Consider the following 24,039-nt stretch of genomic DNA (forward strand, 5'->3'; position numbering starts at 1 on the left):
GGGAGAACATAGAGATTCTTTGGTTTGATGGTGACTGTAATGTTCAGTGTCACTTTTGTGAGACTAGCCCTACCATGGTAGATAATTTCTTTAGAGTCATCTCTTTTCCTCAGTAGGAATATTATTGCAAAGGCACTAAGCCACATCTGCTGACTTATGTTCTGGAAGAAAATATGACCACCTTGCAAATTTCTAATTGTCCAAGGAGAAAGTTACTGCAGTAAAGGCCTGCTTTCATAAACCAAGAAAGCAAGCTTACTATAGTGTTTCGTATATGTTTTTGGCAAATATTGTCTAAATCAGACCTAAATATCAATAAAAGTTAATAAATTTTAATATTTTTAAAAAGGAAAGAAACAAAAAAATCTTCAATCAAGTTTTTATTGTCCTTAAAATAATTGTTCTCATTGTTTCACAAGTGCGGAAAGAAAACACAACCAAACTAATTTCATAGTGAGCATTTAGATTAAAAATGTATTGTCCAAGAGCATTTTTCTTCAAACCAGTAGGGCACTGCCACTGCTGATGAGAATGTTGTTGTATGAAACACTCATGTATTCTCCCATAATTTAAGATGCAGCTGCAGCATTATGCTAAAAATATGAAGGAAGAAGGCTATCGAATGCCAAGTGATTACAGAAGTACTCAATGAATAAATGTATTAGAAATAGGGTAATGTAAGGGATAAAGGTTAATCCAAAGGTCAGTATCCCAAAGCATAAAGACTGTCTTTCCTGACTCTGAGACAGTTGACAAGCAATTTCAAACCTCTCCATTTCTCTGGAATGAACATAACGTGCCTGGCAAGCCATAGTTCCTAGCTTCTTCTTAGTGATGCTCCAGGGCTAAATAAGATAAAATTTATGTGCTATGCTTTAAGCTCCATTGAGGCAAGGCACTAAATAAACTTCAGGATAATTTATGAATCCTGAGCTTGCATTAGTCATGTCCAGTCCATCTCATAAAAGGAAAAAAAAATGGAAACCAGAAGCCAATGCTGAGCGCTTAGTGAAAAGCTCAGCAATCTTTGGGCACTGGTAATAATAAGGCCAAACAATACTCTTTTATGCATTGAACCCTTGACTAATTCAGGAGAAATTCACAAAAAAACTAATTCTTTCCAGTGCTCAGACAATAGTTCACTGGCAGAACAGCTGGTATATGAGTCAGACAAGTGTGTTATTGCAGTCCTAGTCTGAGATCCAATATCTAATTTCCTTTTAATTTACCATAATTATTTTTGCAGAACTTTATGGCTCTCCTCCAGTGGATATCCTTAGCAAGGATTGCCAAAATCCTGTCTTCCTTTCAGAGCCCCATCCTTAGGCCAGCTTCTCCCTACTTTTTGTCCTTCCCTTCCAGTTGCATCTGGTCTTCTTCCCTCTACTACCTAATCAATGTCTGTCTCTTTTAGCAATCTGTATAAAAGTGAAGGATAGGACTATAATTTGAAGGATTAAACTGAAACATTTGGAAATCCAGTCCTTCTAGAAAATTGTTGTGGCTCAAAGTGATGGTTTTGTATTGTTACTTTGGGTTTCAAATAATAGTCAACTTTTAGTATAACTAGATTACATCAAGTAAAGTTACTCAAGCAAAGTAGTTCAGTCATCTAGAAACTGCACGAGCCCCAACTGATCACCAACCATTTTTCCAGAACCAACAAGCGACTAAACAATTCCATTTCCAAAGTCATAATTCTATGTTTTAATCAAACACTTTCTCTGACCTGCAGGAATGTGTTTATTTGGAACTTAAAAAAGAAATCTAGAAGAAAAATATTATTCATATAAGCATAACAAACCTCAGCTACTTTTAAGTGCCTGAGTGCAGGAATAAAATAAGGATTATCTTACATGTCTAAACCAAATCAGAATGTTTACTCCAGAGAAAAGGCAAGTACATTTCCAGCATCACTGACATAATACTGCTTGTTTTTAGAAATACAAACAAAGGTCACATTAAGCCACGGTTAGGAGGAGGAAAAGGTAGCTGCCCTTCAGAAGTGTATCCATTCAGAGAAGAAGTCAAGGAGAAAATCATTCTTCTCTGACTAATGCAGTGTAATTGTTTTCCTCATGATGGTGCCCCTCCATTTTCCTCCCTTCAGAAGTTCCCATGGTTACGAAAGGATGTGGTATGGACTTATATTTTTTCAGAAAGGATGACAAGTCACAGGGATGCAAAATGACTTCCTGTGGTTAGTTTGAATTTGTCATTTTGCTTTTAAGATTTTTCTATTGGCCCACTTAACCCAGCACCTCATAAAGAATGACACGGTGGAGTTAAAGGAATGCCTATACATAAAAATAGGAAATGCCAGGTAGCAACTTTAATGCCATTATAGTTTTATACTACATATTCCCCAAAAAGATGCAGGGGTTTACTTGAAAGAATTCGTAAGAATCAAAAACATAGTATACTGTTCTTTCTTACGCACTATTTAGAAGACTTAGATTGCCAAAAAAAAAGTATGTATGTTTCTTAGTTCTATGCGTGGAATTTTAAGTTGAATCTATATATCCTAAAATGTCTTTAATCAAGAAATTTTATAAAAGGTTTTCTTTTAATGAGAGGTAACATTAGCTGAACTGAAAAGGAAGGGAATTTTGCTTCCTTCTCAATGTAATGTTTGTCCTTTTTGCTGACAGGGAAATGATAGCCACGTGTTCCTAATGAGGAATCAGAAAATGCTCCTCCCCAAGCCTGCTCACCTCAGAACCAGGAGATGCACACATATGGGGATAATGAAATAAACATAAATTGGGCCAAAGAACAGTGTCAAACAGATGGATGATCATCGAGGTTCATACAGACTAGATAGGGTTTGGGAGGTTTCATTTCCTTGTTATGTGACTAGGAGTTTTTATGACTTCTGCCACTTAAAGACACATCCCTTTTTTCCTATTTGATAAATTCAAATCTTTTACCTAGAAGACTTTCTGCCATCTTTGTTCATGCAGATTTAAACAGGGCAATCAGCCACATCAGATGTTGAGCTGTGAGGCATGATTTCATTTCAATAGACTTCATTAAAAACTATAAAAGGATATCCAAATGTTTTTCATTTAGCTACCTTAGAGTTAAGAAAATGCAGTGTAATGACTATCCATAAAATCTAGCACTGCATTCCACAGAGCTGCAAGGCTTCTAGGTATCTGTACACAGTCTTCTTCACTGAGGGTTACAAGTTTAATAAATTGATCCTTTTTCTGGGTACATTCTACTTAGGCACCCTGCAAAGCTATAGACTGAGATGGTATGTACCACTTTGCTGTGGCTAACACACTAAAATGGACAATAGCAGCATCAGCAGAGAGCATTTTAACAAAAGTAGCCTAGGGATTTATTTTTGTTGGTTTGGTTTTCCAAAGCAACATACTTGGTTCATTTCTTGTATTCCCTTTTTAAGCCCTATGACTTTGAACAGGTATCAAGCAGGTCATCTACCCAAATAATGAAAATGCATTAAAAATAAAAGTCCTCAAGGGAATATAGGCCTAAAGCAGTGGTCAATGAGTGTTTAGTGCCACCTCTGCCGTTACTGGGCAACTCTCTCAGGACTGAAGAAACCACCACTTCAACTACCAAAGTCTGCAGGAGTCCATGCCTCTGTTCATTGTGGAATTAGGTGGACAGTTAAAAGCCTTCTGGAATTCTTCAAAGTTACTAATGGCACCATTGACCCTGAAAAAAAGGTATGACAAAGTACATGTCATTTAATTCATACACATTAATAGTTTCTTGATTAAATAATAATAACAGAATATTATTAGAAGGGAGCTTTGCATTCATTTAATCTGTTCATAGGGAAGACAAGTAAAGCCCCAAATCAGTAAGTAAATTTCCAAAGAAATTAACAGCACTGAGAATAGAACTAGCATCTCCTCAATGTCAGGCAAATATTCCTATTACTCTTCCAACATTTTTCAAATTCCTATAAAATTGTATCATCTCCAATACCTAATTTTCCTAACTTTTTAAGAAAATTACTTTTTGTGGAAAACATAACTTACATAAAGTATGCAAGTCTTAAATACAGAATCCACAATTTTTTTCACATGTACCCATGTTACTACCACTCAGATCAAGACAGGATATTTCTGGCACCTGGAATGCTCTTTTGTGTCCCCTACTTCTAAAAAATAGCTACTATTTTAGACTCTATCACCATAGCCTTGCCTGCTTTTGAATGTGAATGGAATCCACAGTCCGTAGGCTTTTGTCTTTGACTTCTTCACTCAATATAATGTCTATGAGAGTCATCCATGTTGCTGCATTTCCAACTACATTTAAAGAATTCAATCTACAAAAGCATTTTCTTTAGATTCCCATTAGGTTTGGAGGCTTACATTTACCTAGAATTTGGTTACTGCAGAAATCAATTAATGAACAGTATCTAGTTGTTACAAATGAGTAATTCTTCACTGGATTTTTAGCTCCAAAATCTGGTGTTCTTGAAAGTTCCTGACTGCAGTAAACACTGTGACTTTTCCTACTCAGAATTTGGATTGTATAACTGGTATTTCCGTTGTGTGATTTTCACTATACTTAAAATCTCTAGTTACTGCAGACATCAGTACCAAGCCAGGCAAAAAACTGCCCCCTCATTTATTTCTTACTCAAGTGCATGTTCAAAGTGTTGACTAGAAACTCAGCATTCTCAGTCACTGACTATTTCTTCTCTAATGACTTTGTTACCTACAGGCATTTGAATGGATGTAATGGCCTGTATCCAACAAATCCTCATAACCTCTTGTGTTTTAGCTGGGTTGTATGAGTAGGGATGCATATTTCATATTTCATAGTGTGATTCACCTAGGCAAGTGTTAAAGATAGAATATAGCTGATAATTAGTAAGCACACTCTGTAAATTAGTAGCTAAAATCCAAATTATAGGCAACTAGTTAGAAAAAGGAAATTAGTTTCTAAGGCTTATCTGTCGAGTAATTAGTCTACCGTGTGGTTTCATCTGCACCATTTGTCAGTGGGAGAAAATTTTAGTCCATTAGAAACTGTCAGCCTTCATGACAGTTTAGCCCAGTGGGGGAGAATTTCCAACACAGTGATTAGATTTTTATGCTAGTGGATAATTTATAGTCAATTTTTGAAGCATTTTTTAAGGAAATGTTTTAGGAATAAGATTTTAAAATATAGAAGAAATTTTAGATGAATTTCTTGCAGTATGCTAATAGATTCATTTAAATATTAAGTATAAAGATATCCTGGTATGACATGTTCTAGCCAAAGAGTGAATAACTGTACATTATTGTGGCTCTTTGGATTTCGCATTATAAAACTATCTGTCCTCTACTATAGAAAATTTATTTCAAGCTATGGAATCTAGCACAGGATAAGTAATATCAATCTTAATTGATATTACTTATCAATTAAGTAATATCAATCAAAAGTAATATCAATTTTAAAGGATTATGAATTAAATAATCCTTTTCCCTTCAAATATAAGCAGTTGTTTTAAAATATGATACAAGATGAAATGCAAAATGCAGTGTCCCTGACTCTAGATGTGAATTATAATTGCTAAATATCACCATATATCTGCTTGTGTTCAGAACTATTCAGAAAGAGGGCAGTCATTCATGTGTGTTGGTTGATTATGCAAAAAAATAAATACATAGTATTAAATAGGATATCCCTTAATAGGAAATAAACGAGAGCTCTAGGTGTTTTAAGGCAGAATACATCAGATCACATCCTCTTTTGAGAAAACAAATTCTGTTCTTATTTGGTCCAGACCAAAAAAAAAAAAGTGGGTTTATAAATTGAGTATTCCAGTTTACTGAGCACCTATGGTGCTCAAGACATCTATGGATTGTTGCCTTCCAAAAGCTACAAGATAATAAACAGAATTTAGTACTAAAACTATGATTTGGATTGCAATTATTTTTGGAGCCTTCCAGATCTCTTGATGCAACACTAGACTAGAGATGTGTACAAGTGCCTGCCAATAGAAATTTAGTTGAGTAAACCAGTTTACTACTAATGAAAGCAATGATGCTTACTTTGTGTTTGACCAGATTTTGTTGTCTACAAAATGGATGTCATACAGTTCACAATACAGGGTTTTGTTCATAAAACCTATCTAGCACTGGGATAGCTGGGAATGGGGTGTGTGGAGAGCAGGGAGATACACAGTTAAAAATTGGTGTCACCCATTTGCCCATTTACCTAAATTGAGGGGGGCTGTGAGCACCAATTTGAATTTGTTCTCTGGCAGCTTCTGGTCTGTAGGAATTGCACCTCACCTAGAAGAGAAAGGCATCCCAATAAATGCATTTCCATTCCATTTATACATTTTCTATTTTAACTGTTCCAAATTATACTGAAGAATAATTTTAGAATCAATGGATGACAAACAGCTTTAGTAGATCAGATAAAACCTTCATCAGTAGTAACATCTTATTCTAATCCCCAGAGTAGAATATGAATAATTCCACAATTTCAGCAAATTAGGAAGGTTTACAGACAAGTGCTTCAAATCAAAGGAATCATATATGTGCCCAGTAATCCACCTATGTATTCACTCAAGTAATTTAATGCTTTAAATAGCCTTTATCAAATTTAACCATCCTCATTTGAATCAATAGAATGAATCAGCCATACAAAATTGATTATGGTCAGAGAAGTTATACATGGCTATCTGACTTTTTCTAACCAGTAAATATGAGCAGAAGTTATATATGTCACTTCCTAGCAGAAGCTTTAAAAAACTGACAGAAATGTTAATAGCCTTAAGAACGATTTAACATGCTACCTTAAAGGCCAATGCATAGTTCCTCATATTTCCTTATTACTCTTGTGGTGTTCATGGAAGTATGTGTCAAGATAAAGATTCCAAAACTCAGGTCCTTGAGTAAAAACTAGGTGCGGAGCCCCACTTCTAGCACGTGTTGTACATGGAGCATGAGCAAGAAATACACTTTTATAGTGTCGCTTGTTTCTGCAGCACAATTTAATACTGACTTGTACATGTTGAAATATGATAGTCTTGAAGTATGAATAGAACTAGGACACATGAATGTGGGGGAAGACATTCCAAGTGGAAAGGGAAATGAGAAAATGATTAGAGCCAGGGATGAGGCATGGCATGCCGCTTGGCTGAAATATATGCTACATAGCGAGCAGCAGTGAGTGACCAGGGAAGAGAGAAGATTGTGCCAGATTTTTGAAGTCCTGAGCTACATGCCAAAGTGTCTGAATTACATTTAAACATTGTTCTTGAGCAAGAAAATAAAATCTATATTTTTCAAAGATTTTTATGGTGGGGGTGTTTAGAAGGAAGAAAAAATTAGACACTAGTTAGATGATTTTTAGGCAATTAATGTCCACTCAATAAGTGGAAACAGGGATGGAAAAAACTAGAAGGATGAGAACAACACTTGTAAAAAACAAATTGACAGGTCACAGCAACTATAGGGACAGAGAAAACAGGAAAGGTGATGTGATGCTATTGTTTTTGATAAAGAGAAACAATCAGTCACTATGCTTTGGAATTTGATTTTGAAGATGTTCTTGTAATTCCTTAATTTCCTCAGAAGCTAGCTAATGTGAACTGGTTTTGGGCATTTGATTTTACCTCATTTCTTTTTATATACTTACATGATTATATAGTACTGTTTTTGTTTTATATATCATTTAAGAGCTTTCTGAAAACACATTAGAGTTGTTAGTGTTTTCATAGTACCTTCCAGGAGGGAAAATAACTTTATTCCCTATAAGCAGACTTACTCCAATGTGCAAAAAATTGAAAAATCATAATATGTCAGTGAGAAAAGCTCTAAGATAAATTTCTCATTAGTGATAAAAATAGCTTTACACTTTTTTCCTAAATCTCCTCAGCTTAAAATAAATCAGGAATGGTTTGGTATTATATTTGGAGACATTTCAAAATCATAATTATAACATCACTATCAATTAGTTTATTTTATTTACAAAAAGACATTATTGACAGGAATGTAAACAGTAAGAACTGATGGACCCTTGTACCTTGTCCTCTGGATCAGAGGTTAGCAAACTTTCTGTAAAGAGATGGATGATAAATATTATAGGCTTTGAAGACTATAAGGTCCCTGCTTCAACTACTCAGTTCTGCCACTAAAACACAAAACTAGCCACAGACAAAGATAAATGACAGTGTAATTATTTTCCAATAAAACATTATTTATAAAAACAGGCAGCAGACCATATTTAGCCCCAGTTTACCAACCCTAACTCTAGAAAATTCTATTATTCTTGAGCACTCATATTAATATCTGACCCAGTACTGAACGAAAAAGAAGTCTCCTTAGTCGAACTGTGTTAGTCTTATCCTTTAAAACCAGTTGGTCTAAAAATATCAAGTGTCTTCAATTCATCCAGCTTCTTTGCTGGGTGTTTTGGAGGTATGTAAGAAGTGTAAGGATCCAGAAGATTAGCTGTGGAGATAAAACTGAAAGTCTTGAACATTTTGAAAGCAATTAAGTATTCAACTGCATGATAATGAAGGTAAGTGTATAAAAGCAGTTAGAGATAAAAGAAAATAATGAGGACTGGAGTCCTTGGGGAAGAGTTTATGGAAGATGTGGAGGAGGTAAAACTCGACATGGATCCTGTAGGATGAGCTGGGATTGAATACTTTGAGGGGGAAGAGTAGAAAGGAGATCACATCATAAAAGAAGAATCAGAAGCAAGGCTTGGAGACAGTAATGGGAATGATATTATGGGATGAAAGTGAAGCTACCTGCCCGGCTAAGACTGAATTTTTCTCATCCAATGGAGCTGTGGGAAATTAAAGAGGATCAGATGGAGTTGGATCAGAAAGAGAACTTTGAAAGCCAGATGGAAGTGTTTGACCTCAATGTGGTAGGCATTTGGGAACCTTTTTGGTAGATCAGTAATGAGATAAAAGTGGTATTTCAGTGGAATGTAAAAATGATGGTAAAATATCCCAAAATCAGGAAAACAGGCCATAAGGCTGCTTTGATAATCCATAGGAAAAGATATAAAGGTTTAGCCTATAGGTGATGAGAAGGGGTAACGGAGACTGAATGTTTATGTCTCCCCCCAAATCATATGTTAAAACCCTAGTCCCAATGTAATAGGTCTAGGTCGTGGGTCCTTTGGGAAGTATTAAGTCATCAGAGTGGCACCCACATGAGTGGGATTGGTGCCCTAATAAGAGCTGGCCAAAGAGCTAACTAGTTCTTTCTACTACATGAGGAAACAGCAAGAGGTTAGCAGCCTGCAACCCAGAAGAAAGCCCTCACCATAACCCATCCCTACTGGCATCCTGATCTCAGACTTCCAGCCTCCAGAACTATGAGAAATAAATTTCTGCTGTTTATAAGCGACTCAGTTTATAGTACTTTGTTACAGCAACCTGGAATGCCTAAAAGAGGGGGAGAAGGAGAGGTTGCATCTGACAAGCATTTAAAAGAATGAAACATCCAGCTTTGGATGCATACGTCATAAAAAGAGGATAGTTAAATCAAAATAAGACTTAAAAATCCAATCTTTCTAATCAGGTGAAAGGAATATGAGGTCTCAGCGGGCCCCAACCCCCTTGTTGGAGAAACCAGTACCAAACATCCCATGTAGATAAGATAAGCAATGAGGCAGGGCTCAGTTAGGGCATATAGAATGTGAGGAATGCAAGATGTGAGATACGAGCAAGATGTGAGATACGAGCAAGATGTGAGGTACGAGCAAGATGTGAAGTACGTGCAGGATGTGCTCTGCCTGCTTGTCTAATGTTGATAACAAAAATATGCACGCCACTGCAGTCTATATAAGATTTCCCCCTAAGAGGCTCAGGGTCTTGCTTTCCTAACCGGTCCTGCGTGTCCGTGTGGGAGCTCGACCCTGGCTAGCCAGTCCAATAAACTCTGCTTTGTTGATTGCATTCACGCCTGGCTCTCTGTCTCTCGGGGGAATAGGATTCCGGGTCCTAACATTTGGAGGTCCCACCGAGATTTCATTTTCTCGAGAGACAGAACCTGCCTGCGAGAAAGCAGGGGCGATCCCAAGTCCTAGGCGTTGGGAGGGGATCCCAGACCCTCATTTGGAGGAACTTGAGTGTTCCATTTGGGCCGCGGCGGGGATTCGGCCAATCCCCAGGGAGATTCATCCTGGGAATCTCGCAAGGAGGACCACAGGGTCCTATTGGGAGAGGCTTTCCTCTCATTTGGGCTCGAGCATTTTAGGAACCCTGGCGCCAGGTGAAGAACTAATTGAGCTAGTCGACCGACCACCCGTCAAGTGGACGCCTTTCGGCCTGATATCCCAGTTGGACGGTGAGGAGGTTGAATGGGGTGCGCACCAGTGTGAGAGAAGGACCGGTCCGAGCGAGTGCTGGAGAGTGTTGTGTGTGTGTGGAATTATTGTTGCCTTTACCCTTTTTGTTCTATCTCTCTTGGTGTTTGAGTCTCCTTCCACAATGGGACAGGGACAAACAACCCCAAAGTCTCTGATCCTTTCTCACTTTCCAGAAGTTAAAGAAAGGGCCTTAAATGCGGGTCTGGTCATCAAGAAAGGTAAGTTCGACACCTTTTGTTCTGCAGAGTGGCCCACCTTTGGAGTCGGGTGGCCCATTCAAGGTTCCCTCTCCCTAGACCTGATCACTAAGGTTAAAGCAGTCATTTTTCAGCCAGACAATCGAGGCCATCCAGACCAAGTTCCTTACATTTTGGTTTGGGAGGATCTGGTGAGGAACCCTCCCCCTTGGTTAACAGTTTTTCTGACCCACCCCTCCAGTTCGGCCCCCGGGGCTAAAACCCCAGTCACGCCTGCCTTGGTCATAAAGGAGGAGGAAAAACTTCCTCTTCCCACCTTGACCGGTCCTCAAATTAGGGCATCTCCTTCACCATCTCCGGTCTTACCAGAGAGTTCCCCCCTTTACCCATCCCTCGCAGGGGCAGAGGAAGATCGGCCGCCTCCATACGTGACTCCCCCTGGCCAAGCCAGTGCCCCGGAGGAGGAAATTTCCTCATCCTCCTCAACAGGACTGGCAGCAGGAGGAGGAATGGGTCGAAGACTTCGCCCCCGAGGGATCCGGGAAAGGGAGGGGGAAGACGGGCCCCCCTCATCAACACAGGGGGAGGAAACTGTCCCTACACTTCCAGTCCGGATGGTGGGCCAAGGGGGACCGGGAGGAGGGCAACAGTTTCAGTACTGGCCCTTCTCCTCCAGTGATCTATATAACTGGAGGACGCAGAACCCGCCCTTTTCTGAAGACCCCAAGTGTCTCATAGATCTCCTGGAGTCCATCATGCATACACACCGCCCCACTTGGGATGACTGTCATCAGCTGCTCAATACTCTTTTTACGACGGAGGAACGAGAGCGCATCCTCAACGAAGCGAGGAAGAACGTCTTGGGGGATAATGGGAGACCCACAACTCTCCAACCGGCCATAGACGAGGCTTTTCCCCTACGCCGCCCTGATTGGGATTTCGGGACCGCAGAAGGTAGGGAGCGTCTTCGGATCTACCGCCAGACTCTTATGGCCGGTCTCCGAGCAGCCGCTAGAAGGCCCACCAATTTTGCAAAAGTAAAAGCAGTCATTCAAGGGGAAAACGAAAGCCCAGCCGGTTTCTTAGAGCGCCTCCATGAGGCATACCGTCAGTACACCCCGATTGACCCTGAGGCGGACCTCCACCGGTCTGCTGTGGTACTCTCATTCATTAATCAGGCAGCCCCAGACATTAGGAGAAAACTCAATAAACAGGAAAACTTAGGGGAGATGACTATAAGGGAAATGCTACAGGTAGCAGAAAAGGTCTTTACCGCTAGGGAAACTCCAGAAGAAAGGGAGGAAAGACAGAGAAAGGAAGACAGGGAAGCCCAGGAGAAATTGAGAAAGGAGGACCGGGAGTTCCAGGCTAAGGAAAACCGAAAGCAACAGAGAGAAATGGCTCGTATTTTCCTAGCGGGTGTCCGGGACCAACCCAGGGGAGGGGGCCACGCCAGGACCCCGGATAAGGAACACTGTTTTTACTGTAAGGAAACGGGGCATTGGAAGAGAGAATGTCCTAAGTTAAAGGGAAGAAGAGGGTTTGGAAGGAGACCGGGGGAAAACAGGGAAAGGGAACGAGCAGTAGAGCAGGCCAGAGTCCTACTAGCCGGAGAAGAGGACTGAAGGAGACGGGGCTCAGACCCCCTCCCCGAGTCCTGGGTAACAATGCATGTGGAGGGGAAGCCGATGGGGTTCATGGTGGATACCGGCGCCCAATATTCGGTTTTAAACAAGGCACATGGACCTTTGAACAAGGCACGAACAAGTGTTGTTCAGGGGGCCACCGGTACGCAGTTATGTACATGGACTACCAAAAGAAAGGTGAACTTAGGAAAACACCAGGTCACACACTCCTTCTTGGTCGTCCCTGAGAGCCCCGCTCCCCTGCTCGGACGGGACCTACTCACCAAAATAGGGGCCCATATCCATTTTGAACCAGATGGAATAATTGTGACTGATCGAGAAGGGAGCCCGATTCATGTCTTGTCCCTATCATTGGCTGACGAGCATCGTCTGTTTGAGAGTCAACAGGAACCAGGAGGGGACATGACTCATTGGGTAAAAAGATTTCCCACGGCCTGGGCGGAGACTGCGGGAACTGGCCTCGCCAAACACCTCCCGCCCGTAGTTATACAATTGAAGGCTTCTGCTCTCCCCATTCGGGTGAAACAGTATCCTATGCCTGAGGAGGCCCGAAGAGGCATAGCCCCTCATATCCACAGGCTAATAAAGGAAGGAGTACTGCGACCTTGTCAGTCTGCCTGGAATACTCCTCTGCTCCCCGTCCGAAAGCCGGGAAGCGGGGACTATAGGCCTGTGCAAGACCTACGAAAGGTAAACGAGCGGACGGAGGACATTCATCCCACCGTTCCGAATCCCTATACCTTGCTCAGCCACCTACCCCCCTCGCAAGTATGGTATACAACCCTTGATTTGAAAGATGCTTTCTTCAGCATTCCATTGTCAGAAATTAGTCAGCCGCTATTTGCTTTCGAATGGCAAGAAGATGGGGGCCAATCCGGACAGCTCACTTGGACCAGACTGCCGCAAGGATTTAAAAACTCTCCCACCCTGTTTAATGAGGCCCTGAGCCAGGACCTGGAACCTTTTCGTCGGAGCCACCCACGAGTCACTCTATTACAGTATGTTGATGACTTACTGTTAGCGGCAGAAACCCGAGAGGAGTGCATCAAGGCTACTGAACACCTGCTAACGGAATTAGGTGAGCTGGGGTATCGGGCAAGTGCCAAGAAAACTCACATCTGTAAAAGGTCAGTGACGTATTTGGGTTATCGGATTGCAGATGGGGCAAGGTGGCTGACTGATGCCATGAAACAGACTATTCTGGCTATCCCATCCCCGACATCCACTAGGGGGGTGAGAGAATTCCTGGGCTCCGCGGGGTTCTGTAGACTCTGGATTCCAGGATTTGCGGAAATAGCCAGACCCCTATATGAGGCCACCAAAGAAGCTCCAGATTGGAGTTGGGGAGAGAGAGAACAACAGGCCTTTGATCAGCTAAAAAACGCTCTTTTGCAGGCCCCTGCCTTAGCCTTGCCAGATCCTACAAGACCATTCACTCTGTTTATAGATGAGAAAAAGGGGGTAGCCAAAGGAGTCTTGACCCAACAGCTAGGTCCCTGGAAGAGACCAGTGGCATACTTTTCCAAGAAATTAGACGCAGTAGCGGCAGGATGGCCCCCCTGCCTCCGCATCATAGCGGCCATTGCCGTGCTGGTGAGAGAAGCCGATAAACTAACCTTTGGACAGGCCCTCTGGGTAACGGCCCCTCACCCGGTGGAGGGAATCCTTAAACAACCCCCTGGGAAATGGATGACGAATGCCAGGCTCACCCACTACCAGGGGCTCTTGTTGGATTCCCCTCGGATCACATTCACAGATCCCATAATCCTGAACCCTGCCACCTTGTTGCCTAACCCGGAACTGCAGACACCTGTCCATAACTGCAAAGAATTCCTCTCCGAAGTTACACAGGTACGGGCTGACCTAAAGGATACCCCCCTGTCCGGCTGCAAATTAAACTGGTACACGGATGGAAGCAGTTTTTTCCAAGATGGAGCCCGAAGGGCAGGGGCAGCTGTAGTCGACCAAGAAGGAAATACGGTATGGAGCAGCGCCCTCCCACCCGGAACATCAGCCCAAAAAGCGGAATTAATTGCCTTGGCAGAGGCCCTGGAGAGGGCAAAAGGAAAGCGAGTCAATATCTACACCGATAGCCGCTATGCTTTCGGTACCATCCATGTCCACGGGGCCATCTATCGCGAAAGAGGATTCCGCACAGCAGAAGGAAAACATCTAAAGAACCTAGCCGAAGTCCAGCGTCTATTAATGGCAGTGGAAAAACCGAAGGCAGTGGCAGTGATGTATGTCCCAGGCCACCAGTCTGCCAAGACGCCGGAAGCTGTCGGTAACAACAGAGCAGATCAAGAAGCAAAGAGAGTAGCAATGGTGAGTCCTCCCATGGAGACAGGGCAACCTTCCACGGTTGCGGCGATAGACGTGCCGGTCCCAGAGCTCCCTCCGCTACCCCCCCCCGACCAGAATACTCCACAGAGGATTTCACTTGGATGAGAGCCCACTCCCCCTTTAGAGAAGGGGAAGACGGATGGAAAAGCGACTTGGAAGGCAAGTTAATTCTGCCTGAAAAACTCGGACGATTCCTGTTGGCTAACTTACATAAGTCCACCCATTTGGGGCGGAGAAAATTACTAGACTTGTTGACATCTGCGCAGCTCCGATTTCCGAACCAGACCATAGCAGTCCGCCAAATTGTGGAAGATTGTGCCAGCTGCACAATCATGAAACCAGGACGAAGGGAGGGGCACCATACAGGTACTCGGGAACGGGGGAGGGCTCCGGGAAGAAGTTGGGAAGTGGATTTTACTGAGGTAAAACCGGGAAAGTTTGGGTACAAATATTTGCTGGTATTCATAGATACCTTTTCAGGCTGGGTGGAGGCTTTTCCTACAAAGAAGGAGACGAGTCAGGTAGTGGCAAAGGCTTTGCTAGAGGAAATCATACCCAGATATGGGGTGCCCGAGGCAATTGGGTCAGATAACGGTCCGGCTTTTGTTAGTAAGGTCCTGCAGGGACTAGCCCAGGCTATGGGGGCCAATTGGAAGCTACATTGTGAATATAACCCCCAGAGCTCAGGGCAAGTAGAAAGGATGAATAGGACACTAAAGGAGACTTTAGCCAAATTGGCCCTGGAGACTGGCGGTGATTGGGTGACGCTCCTTCCCTTGGCCATCTTCCGAGTCCGGAACTCCCCCTATGTCCATGGGCTAACTCCCTTTGAGATCCTGTATGGGGCTCCACCCCCCATCATTCAGAGGACCTTAAGCCCAGAACTAGGTGATCTGGCCCCAAATTACCTGACCATGTTGCAGGCTTTAGCTAAAGTGCAACAACGGATTTGGCCCTTAATTCAAGCATACCACGCTGTTAAGAGGGACCCGGCTCCGGAACATGGCATAGTCCCGGGTGACATGGTATGGGTTAAAAGGCATCAGTCCAAAACCCTAGAGCCTAGATGGAAAGGACCTTATGTTGTACTGTTTACTACCCCTACCGCCCTCAAGGTTGATGGCATCGGACCTTGGATCCACCACTCCCACGTGCGTCGAGCCAATCATCAAAAACAAGAAGGGGTCAAGGAGTGGACTGTACGGCGGCACCCAGACAACCCATTAAAGCTAAAGCTTTTGTGGCCCCGGGAACATGCAGAGCCTTCAGGAGCAGCCACGGATGGGGTGGCTGATCGCTCTGATCTTGCTCAATGCCCAGAGCGGGAGCCTCGCAGAAACCAACCCTCACCAGCCCTATAAGCAAACCTGGATACTCACCGATGGGGAGACTCATACCACCCTCAACGAGACTACTCGCACTGCCCCCATAGGAATTTGGTGGCCGGAGCTTCAGTTCTGCTTCAGAGACATCAATCCTGCCTACAAGTCTACTGCCCCGGAGTCAGCCCGACGTTATGGGTTTTATGCCTGCCCCGGCCACAAAAAGAACCAGGAATGTGGGGGGATACAATACTCCTTCTGTAGGTCATGGGCATGTGTCACATCCAATGATAGTGAATGGAAATGGGGGATATCAAAATCAGACCTAGTCAAATTTGCCTTTGTAAATGGGATATTAAGGGGGCACAGAATTCCAATACCCACCCATAAATGCCAGCCCACGGATCTAGATAGAATCAAGGTCACTTTCACTGAAACTGGCAAGAAGGACACCCCTGGGTGGATACAAGGTAAGGTATGGGGACTTGTATTTTATAAATATGGTGGACATGCTGGCTCGACCATAGTGGTCAGATTAAAAATTGAGCCCATAGGGCCACCGTCCACAGCAGTAGGCCCCAATAAGGTACTTAGGCCGCCCAATGTAAAGCCATCTCCCCAACCTTCCACAACTCACCACCTTCCCTCAACCATAGCTCGGGCTAATGTTACAACTCCAAGACCATCAGAAACCAGCCCTCCCCTGGTGAGGCCCAGTCTCATGACCGCATCTAAAGACCCCCTCTGGGAGCTAGTGGGTGCTGCCTTCCTGACGTTAAACCACACCAACCCTAACATGACTAACTCCTGTTGGTTATGTTATGATGTGAGGCCCCCATTCTATGAGGCAATAGGGCTAAACACCACTCACGATACCTCATCTGAGGAAAACCCTACTCAATGTTCCTGGGGAGACCGTAAGAGAGGTCTGACCATACAACAGGTAAACGGCCAAGGAACCTGCTTAGGAAAAGTGCCAAAGAACAGACGGGACTTATGTACTGTTATTAACGCCAGTTCTACCTGGGGAAATGCTATCAAATGGGTAATTCCAAAGGACAATGGGTGGTGGCTATGCTCGCGGTCCGGACTCACCCCATGCCTATCAACTAAGGTGTTTAACAGCTCTAAAGAATTCTGTGTTATAGTGGTTGTGCTGCCCCGCATCCTCTATCATTCGGAGGAAAGTCTATATTCATACTGGAATATAGGAACAGGTGAGAGAAAGAAGAGAGAGCCTATTTCTACACTAACCATTGCTACCCTACTTAGCCTAGGGGTGGCTGGGGCAGGGACCGGCATAGCCTCCCTGGCTACTCAACATAAAGGGATGTCTTCGCTGCGCGCAGCCATAGACGAAGATATAGAGAGAATAGAAACCTCCATTAGCCACCTAGAAAAATCCCTCACTTCTCTGTCTGAGGTAGTACTTCAAAACCGACGAGGTCTGGACTTGTTGTTCCTCCAAAAAGGGGGACTATGTGTTGCTCTAGGGGAAGAATGTTGTTTTTACGCTGACCATACCGGAGTTGTTCGTGACTCCATGTCTAAACTCCGAAAGAGCCTGGAACAAAGAAAACGAGAAAAAGAGGCAGGGGAAAGCTGGTTCGAGTCTTGGTTTAACCAGTCCCCATGGTTGGCTACCCTTTTATCTGCACTGGCAGGGCCAATAATAATCATCCTACTGCTTGTTACCATAGGACCCTGGATTCTAAACCGACTTATGACTTTTGTCAAAAGTCGAATTAATACTATCCAACTTCTGGTCCTCTGCCAACAATATCAGGCTCTTCATCCTCTCGAGGATGATTCCTCAATTTAGGCCATAAGAAAGGGGGGAATGAAAGGAATATGAGGTCTCAGCGGGCCCCAACCCCCTTGTTGGAGAAACCAGTACCAAACATCCCATGTAGATAAGATAAGCAATGAGGCAGGGCTCAGTTAGGGCATATAGAATGTGAGGAATGCAAGATGTGAGATACGAGCAAGATGTGAGATACGAGCAAGATGTGAGGTACGAGCAAGATGTGAAGTACGTGCAGGATGTGCTCTGCCTGCTTGTCTAATGTTGATAACAAAAATATGCACGCCACTGCAGTCTATATAAGATTTCCCCCTAAGAGGCTCAGGGTCTTGCTTTCCTAACCGGTCCTGCGTGTCCGTGTGGGAGCTCGACCCTGGCTAGCCAGTCCAATAAACTCTGCTTTGTTGATTGCATTCACGCCTGGCTCTCTGTCTCTCGGGGGAATAGGATTCCGGGTCCTAACACAGGGAGATGTCAAGATTTGCAGGGGGTTGGCGGAGAAGGGGTTGGCAGACATAGGAAAACCGGAAAAGTTAAAAGGAAGGTCATTTAGTTGGTGACTATGGTTTAGTTGATATCACAGTGATAAATGATAATTGGGTTTTTTTGTTTGTTTTCATGTTCACTTTAAGAAATAAAAGATCCCATCTCCCAAGTCTTCTTTTTCCATTGAACCAGGGTCAACCAGGGAAGGCTTGGGATGAATGAGCTTACTAAAGAATGAATGCAAAGACTTGGGAACAAAAGCTTGTACTGATGAAAACTTTTGTCTAGCTTTGAGCATGTACATATGCATTTGCCCCACTGTGAGGCCATGCGTTAGTACCTTCATCAACATATCCCCAGCTTCCCTGAAAATGTTGTCTATATGTTTGTTACATAAATCAGTATAATAACCAGTTATAAAGAATTGGCACTTTTCTCATCAGGCAAACATTCAAACCCAGAATTGTGCCTTACTTAATGCACATCTTCCTTTGAATTTCTACTGAAAGAACCTATTAAATACATGAAAGAATGACATAGCTTTCCATGCCTTTGTTATTCTTTTTCCTACTCTAGTAGTCCTTGCATATTCATTTCACAGTTGGGAACCCAGACATGAGGGTCCCCACAGGTTAAGAGTAACAGAATAAAGTCAGCAAATTAGGCAAAGGAGAAGAAGAAAAGTAGGAAAGGGCAGGGCCATGAAAGCCAAAGAACAAGTTACTAGAAATGATTACAATTAGTATTGAATACATTCAAAAGTCAAGATATACTGAAAAACTCACAATTGCAGTAAGTTATGATAGGGTTCATGACCCACTTGATAAAAAATACCAATAAACCTTGATTCAAGCAATTAATTATTCAGGCTCCATAGAACAGTGAGAAGGTGGTATTTATCCTGAAAATAATCAGCAAGATAAAATTTTGGCTAAAATCCAAGTCATATTATTAAACTTTTATTCCACACCTTTGATTAAGGACACAAGCTAAAGTCTCACATTTCAACTTTGATGCCCTTTCATCAGTATACTCACATGAGCATAACTCAGGAAGAAGAGCTGGTTGTTGGTGAATGCTATGCCTGGCAGGAGTGGCTCCTCAACACCCTGCCTTCTGTCGTTTACCCATTTCCTGTAAGCCTAGTGGAAGAAGAAGAATGGATGAGCCTCTGCAATGATTTTTTTTCTCTTTTCTTATCCAGCACAGATATCAAATGCACATTCCTGCCATGTACAAAATGCATTGTGTCAAGTTTGCCTTTAAGAAAATCAACACCTGGAAATGCAAGTCAATTGTGCTTTTTGCTTAATAGAAAAGCAGGTGAACCTTCAAAAGACCTTATACTCCATAGACACCATATCAGCTGGGCCAAAGTGTTCAGATGTTAAATAATTCTTTAAAACGGATCATTCCATTTTATCATGTGACAAACAAATCTAACACCATGGCAAGGCCCCTATGGCAATAAATTTGGGGGTTGACATATTATCAATTATTTCCCAACTAACAGGAAAAGCTATCATCTTTATCATTATTGTTTTATAAAATAAAAATATTTTGACTAGAATATAGGAAGGTTATAACCTTGAAATAACAGCCTGGTCTTTAAAGTGAATGCATTTCACTTTATGACCCTTTCCACGTTACCCATAGGTTTCTTGTTTAACCACAGACCAATGCATGATGGAAACACTATTATGGACCCTTACCTGGCCCAATATATGACAACCACTAGCTTCTGGTCATAACTTGAAGTTCAGTATTTTAAGAGAAAATTATAAGGAAGGACATAAAGAGAACTGTACTCAAGGAAAACTCATATGAAACTAGCCCCAAGGAGATTTCTGTAAAATACTTTTGTATGAATTTGAGTGTATTTTCTGAAAACTATCCTTTAAACACACAATTCTCAATAAACATTATTCTTTAGGATGATTTTATACCCCAAAAGGAAAAAAATGCAACTGTATTTATCTAATAGAGTGTAATAGAGTCAATGGGGAAATACAACTCGATTTACAGAAATTCCAGAATACCAGACTCCTTAACATGTCTGCAGTATAAATTGAAGTGCACCCATTCAGGCTTTTATAGCTTAATTTTTAAAACTACAGCAAATATAGAAGTGCATACCCTAAAAGCTTCTCGCAGACCCCCATTATCAGCAATATTTTCTCCCAGGGTCCTCTTCCCCTTCACCTAACAAAAAGAAAAAAAAAAGAGTGTTTCACAGTCAACTATCATTCAGCAAGAGGCATAAATACTATAGCAAGCAAAAGTGTCATATTTTAAAGAGAAAATTATACTCAATAAATCAGAGGTAGTCATAATATATTGTGAGATGGCAAACTCACCCCAGCAAAGTGCTTCTAAATATAATCATTTCTACTTTATTACGCTACACCTTACTTTCTCACCCACCTCTTTATTCTCACCAATTTAGCCAGCTCCAATAAAATGTTAACAATATTCTCAGTGACTCTGGTTTAATAGGAAAAAATAGAATGTCAATACACAGATTATTTTCTCTGATTAACTCACATAATTTGAGTATTCTTTTCATTGTGCCTGTGTTTCCAAAAATTTTCTATCCACACAGGAAATAGATTTCAGAACCAACTATTATCATTTTACTTTCAGCAATTTCCATGAAAAATTAAAAGGAGGGTAGTTCTCTTGGGGAATAAAAATCAAATAGAAATGGGGCAGACCACAAGGTCAAGGCTTGCAATATGCATGACACCCAGCCAAGCATGGTGAAGAAATTCTTCTCAACTGTTTCTTAAAACCTTATATGAGCTTGATGAAACATTCTAAATCTATATAGCTCACAGCCAAAGCCAACCTGTCACTTGTTTATGCATATGCTGCAAGGTATGACTGGATTTTACATTTTCAATGATGGGGGAATCAAAAGAATAACAGTATCTTGTAGCATATGGAAATTACATGAAATTAAAATTTCAGTGTGTATAAATCAAGTTTTATTGGAACACAGCCAAGCCTATTCACATACACACTGTTTGTGTTTGCTCTCTTGCTACAATGGCAGAGTTTAGTAATTGCAGCAGACTACAGCCCCCACAAACTGTGAAATATTTACCAACTGATCTTTTACAGAAAAGTTTGCCAATCCCTGTGTAGTAAGCAGAATACTGGCCTACCAAATGTGTCTATATCCAAATCCCAAGAACCTAGATATATGTTACTGTACAATGGCAAGGGGGACTTTTAAGATGTAATTAAGTCAAGGATCTCGAGATGGGCACAGTATCCTGGATTATCTAAGTAGGTCCCTTATAATTATAAAGGTCTTTATAAGAGAAATGAGGCAAGAGAGTATCAGAAGGATGCAACAGGAAAAGACTCCACCATTCATTGCTGGCTTCAAAGAAGGAAGGGCCATGAACCAAGGACTGCAGGTAGCGTCTAAAAATTAGAAAACACAAGGAACAGATTCTCCCCTATTATTTCTGGAAAAGGACACAGCCCTGCTGACACTTTCATTTTAGGGCACTGAGACTTGTGTCACACTTCTGACATACCAAAACTGTTCAATAGTAAGTTTGTGTTGTTTTAAATTACTAAGTTTGTAATAATTTGTGACAAACATCCACAGAAAACTAATACACCCTACTCTAAACTTTCAAGCCAGAGTCCTACCAACTCTTTACTTTTAAGCTAGCCTAGTCACTGAGGAATTAAACATACCAACAAATGAAAATAAATCTTTGGCAAATATTAATTACTGTAATCACCCAGGATCCTCCCAAAAGTTACCATTCCTGTTTTACATACATTCTTTCTTTTACTATAAGACTATGAGGTAAGAACGATTGTCACCACCCTTGCTTAACAAATAAGGATCTGGATCACTGGGTGTGCAGCAGATGTTGTTGGTATCCTACCAAATCCCCTTTTCTACCAGGACTATGTATTCATTCCTGCAGCAGCCAACAGCTTCAGGATTAGCCTTAGTTTATGGGTATCGTACCTGGAGATTGCTGGGAGGTCATACTCCATCTTCCAGTAACTTACTGATGTGCAAGTGAACAGCCCAGCTCCTTGCCCCTGGGCTGAACAATTTCTATGGTACAATTCATGCTTTAGAACCCTCTGTGGATTCAGGGTAAGGCTAAACTTGCTTTAAAACCATGTGTTCCTCACTTCCTTACAGGCTTCTTATAAAACTACTTCCTCAATAAATCACTGACCTAAGGAACCCCTTCTGGGCTTTTGTGTCTAGTGAACCTGACCTGAGACAGTGATTAAGTGAGCTGCTCACATTTATCAGGGATTCAACCCAAGCAGTCTTTGGTCTCTAGAGCCTTTGTTTCTTAATATGTATCTTCTCAAGTTTCAACTCCTCCTGGCTATAGTGTTTATATTTACATCCACTTATGCTGGAATCTACCTCCTTCCTTTAGACTCAAGTTTTATACCTAAATTGGACACTTTTGGAGTAGCCTCACCCCTCTGGCCCTTTATACTCTGGACCATCTCAGTAGAGCACCTGGCCTGAGTTTGACCTCTCAGGACTCACCATCTGCTGGCAGTCTGCATCTGTATCTGTGGTGACCCACCTAAACTGTTCCCCATTCACTGCAAAGAAAAAGCCAGAAGCAGAGGACTAGCTCTTACAACTGAAACCAGAAAAATTAAAAATGGGCCTTTATGTCCACAGAAGAAGCCACCCACTCTCCTGTGGGAATGACACTGAAGCTGTTTTCTGATGGCTAAGCGGATTTATGCTGAAACATGCATGCCCTTTCTATTGTCCTTGTAACAAAGATACACGTTTGTCAGAATTAAGTTTCAGTAGCTGACACTTTGGACAAAATGGATACTGAAGAATAGTTCACCCATACATAACCCAGATACAACATGAACTTGAAATAAGAGAACCAAATTATGATCTGGGGGACGCAGTATAGATTCTAGAGTCAAACAGATCTAAATTAATCTAGACTGCACTATGGGCATTAATCTCTTTAAGCCTCAGTTTCCTCAAATGTAGAACATATATATCTAGTAATATGACAGGACTGGTTATGGGGATTACATTCATTTCACTTCAGTTAAAAGTCTAACTTCCATGCCTATGTATATTGCCAGGAAATATTTGTTTTCTTCCTTCAAGAAAACTGCCCTGGTATTGTTTTTATCAGTCCCAGAGTCCTTAGTTTGTTTTCTCCCAGGGAGGAGTAGCTATGAGTATGCCGCAGAGGATCAGGAATGTTAACTGCGTGTTACTAAGAACTTCCTGCATGGCGAGCATTATGTATTATATTACTTTATTCACTTAATTCTTCCTACAAACTAATAAAGTCAGAAATGTTTACCCATTTCACAGATGAAGATGCTGAGACTCAGGAATATTAAGTAACATATCCATGTTCCTAAACCTAGAAATTTATCCGTGTATAAGAGATTCTAACTTTTCTTTGACATACAATAATTGTGCATATTTTGGGCTACAATGTGATATTTAGATTCAAGTACACATTGTGTTATGATCAAACCAGAGTAATTAGTGTATCTATCACCTTCAACTTTTATCATTTCTTCATGGTCAGTATATTCAAAATCCTCTCTTCCAGCAAATTGAGATATAGAATGCATGATTGTCAACTATAATTATCCTACTGTGTTATAGAACATAAGAACTTATTCCTTCTTCTGAGATCAAATGAAATCGTACTCATAGACAAACTTTTCCCCACCCTCCTTCCCTGCTACTCTACAGTCTCTGGTGACCACCATTCTACTCTCAATTTTTATGACATTCTAATTTTTTCTTAAGGTGCTAGGGATGGAACCCAGGGCTTCATTCATGCTAGGTAAGTGCTCTATCACTGAGCTATCCCTCCAGCTTGATATCTGAATTTTTGACATTATATTCAGAGAAAAAAAAATTCTTTTAA

General features: G+C 41.7%; 2 protein-coding genes across 2 annotated transcripts in view; one reads left to right on the forward strand and one right to left on the reverse strand.

Annotated features, from left to right (window-relative positions):
* Positions 1–393: 393 nt before the first annotated feature.
* The window catches only part of Phex (phosphate regulating endopeptidase X-linked), a 187,111-nt gene continuing 163,465 nt past the window's right edge, over positions 394–24,039 (reverse strand). Inside the window, exons 19-22 of the mRNA XM_074062292.1 lie at positions 20,249–20,314; positions 19,150–19,254; positions 6,190–6,266; positions 394–3,687 (exon numbers count right to left, since the gene is read on the reverse strand). Coding sequence (XP_073918393.1) covers positions 3,585–3,687; positions 6,190–6,266; positions 19,150–19,254; positions 20,249–20,314 — 351 coding nt within the window. The 3' untranslated portion in view covers positions 394–3,584. The remainder of the gene's footprint in view (positions 3,688–6,189; positions 6,267–19,149; positions 19,255–20,248; positions 20,315–24,039) is intronic.
* Positions 8,725–13,673, forward strand: LOC141419804 (uncharacterized). The gene is made up of 3 exons (XM_074063535.1): positions 8,725–8,866; positions 9,936–13,235; positions 13,553–13,673. The coding sequence occupies exons 1-2, from the start codon at positions 8,725–8,727 to the stop codon at positions 12,134–12,136; spliced, it is 2,343 nt and encodes a 780-aa protein (XP_073919636.1). The 3' UTR covers positions 12,137–13,235; positions 13,553–13,673.

Source organism: Castor canadensis, chromosome X (assembly GCF_047511655.1).
Source record: "Castor canadensis chromosome X, mCasCan1.hap1v2, whole genome shotgun sequence".
NCBI classification, from domain to species: Eukaryota; Metazoa; Chordata; class Mammalia; order Rodentia; family Castoridae; genus Castor; species Castor canadensis.

Excerpts from the sequence above, each read along its gene's own strand:
- LOC141419804 (XM_074063535.1), top strand. The coding sequence starts at position 8,725 with ATGAAAGTGAAGCTACCTGCCCGGCTAAGACTGAATTTTTCTCATCCA. Across the intron at positions 8,867-9,935 it reads GTTTGACCTCAATGTGGTAG|GATTCCGGGTCCTAACATTT; the intron begins GCATTTGGGAAC and ends TCGGGGGAATAG.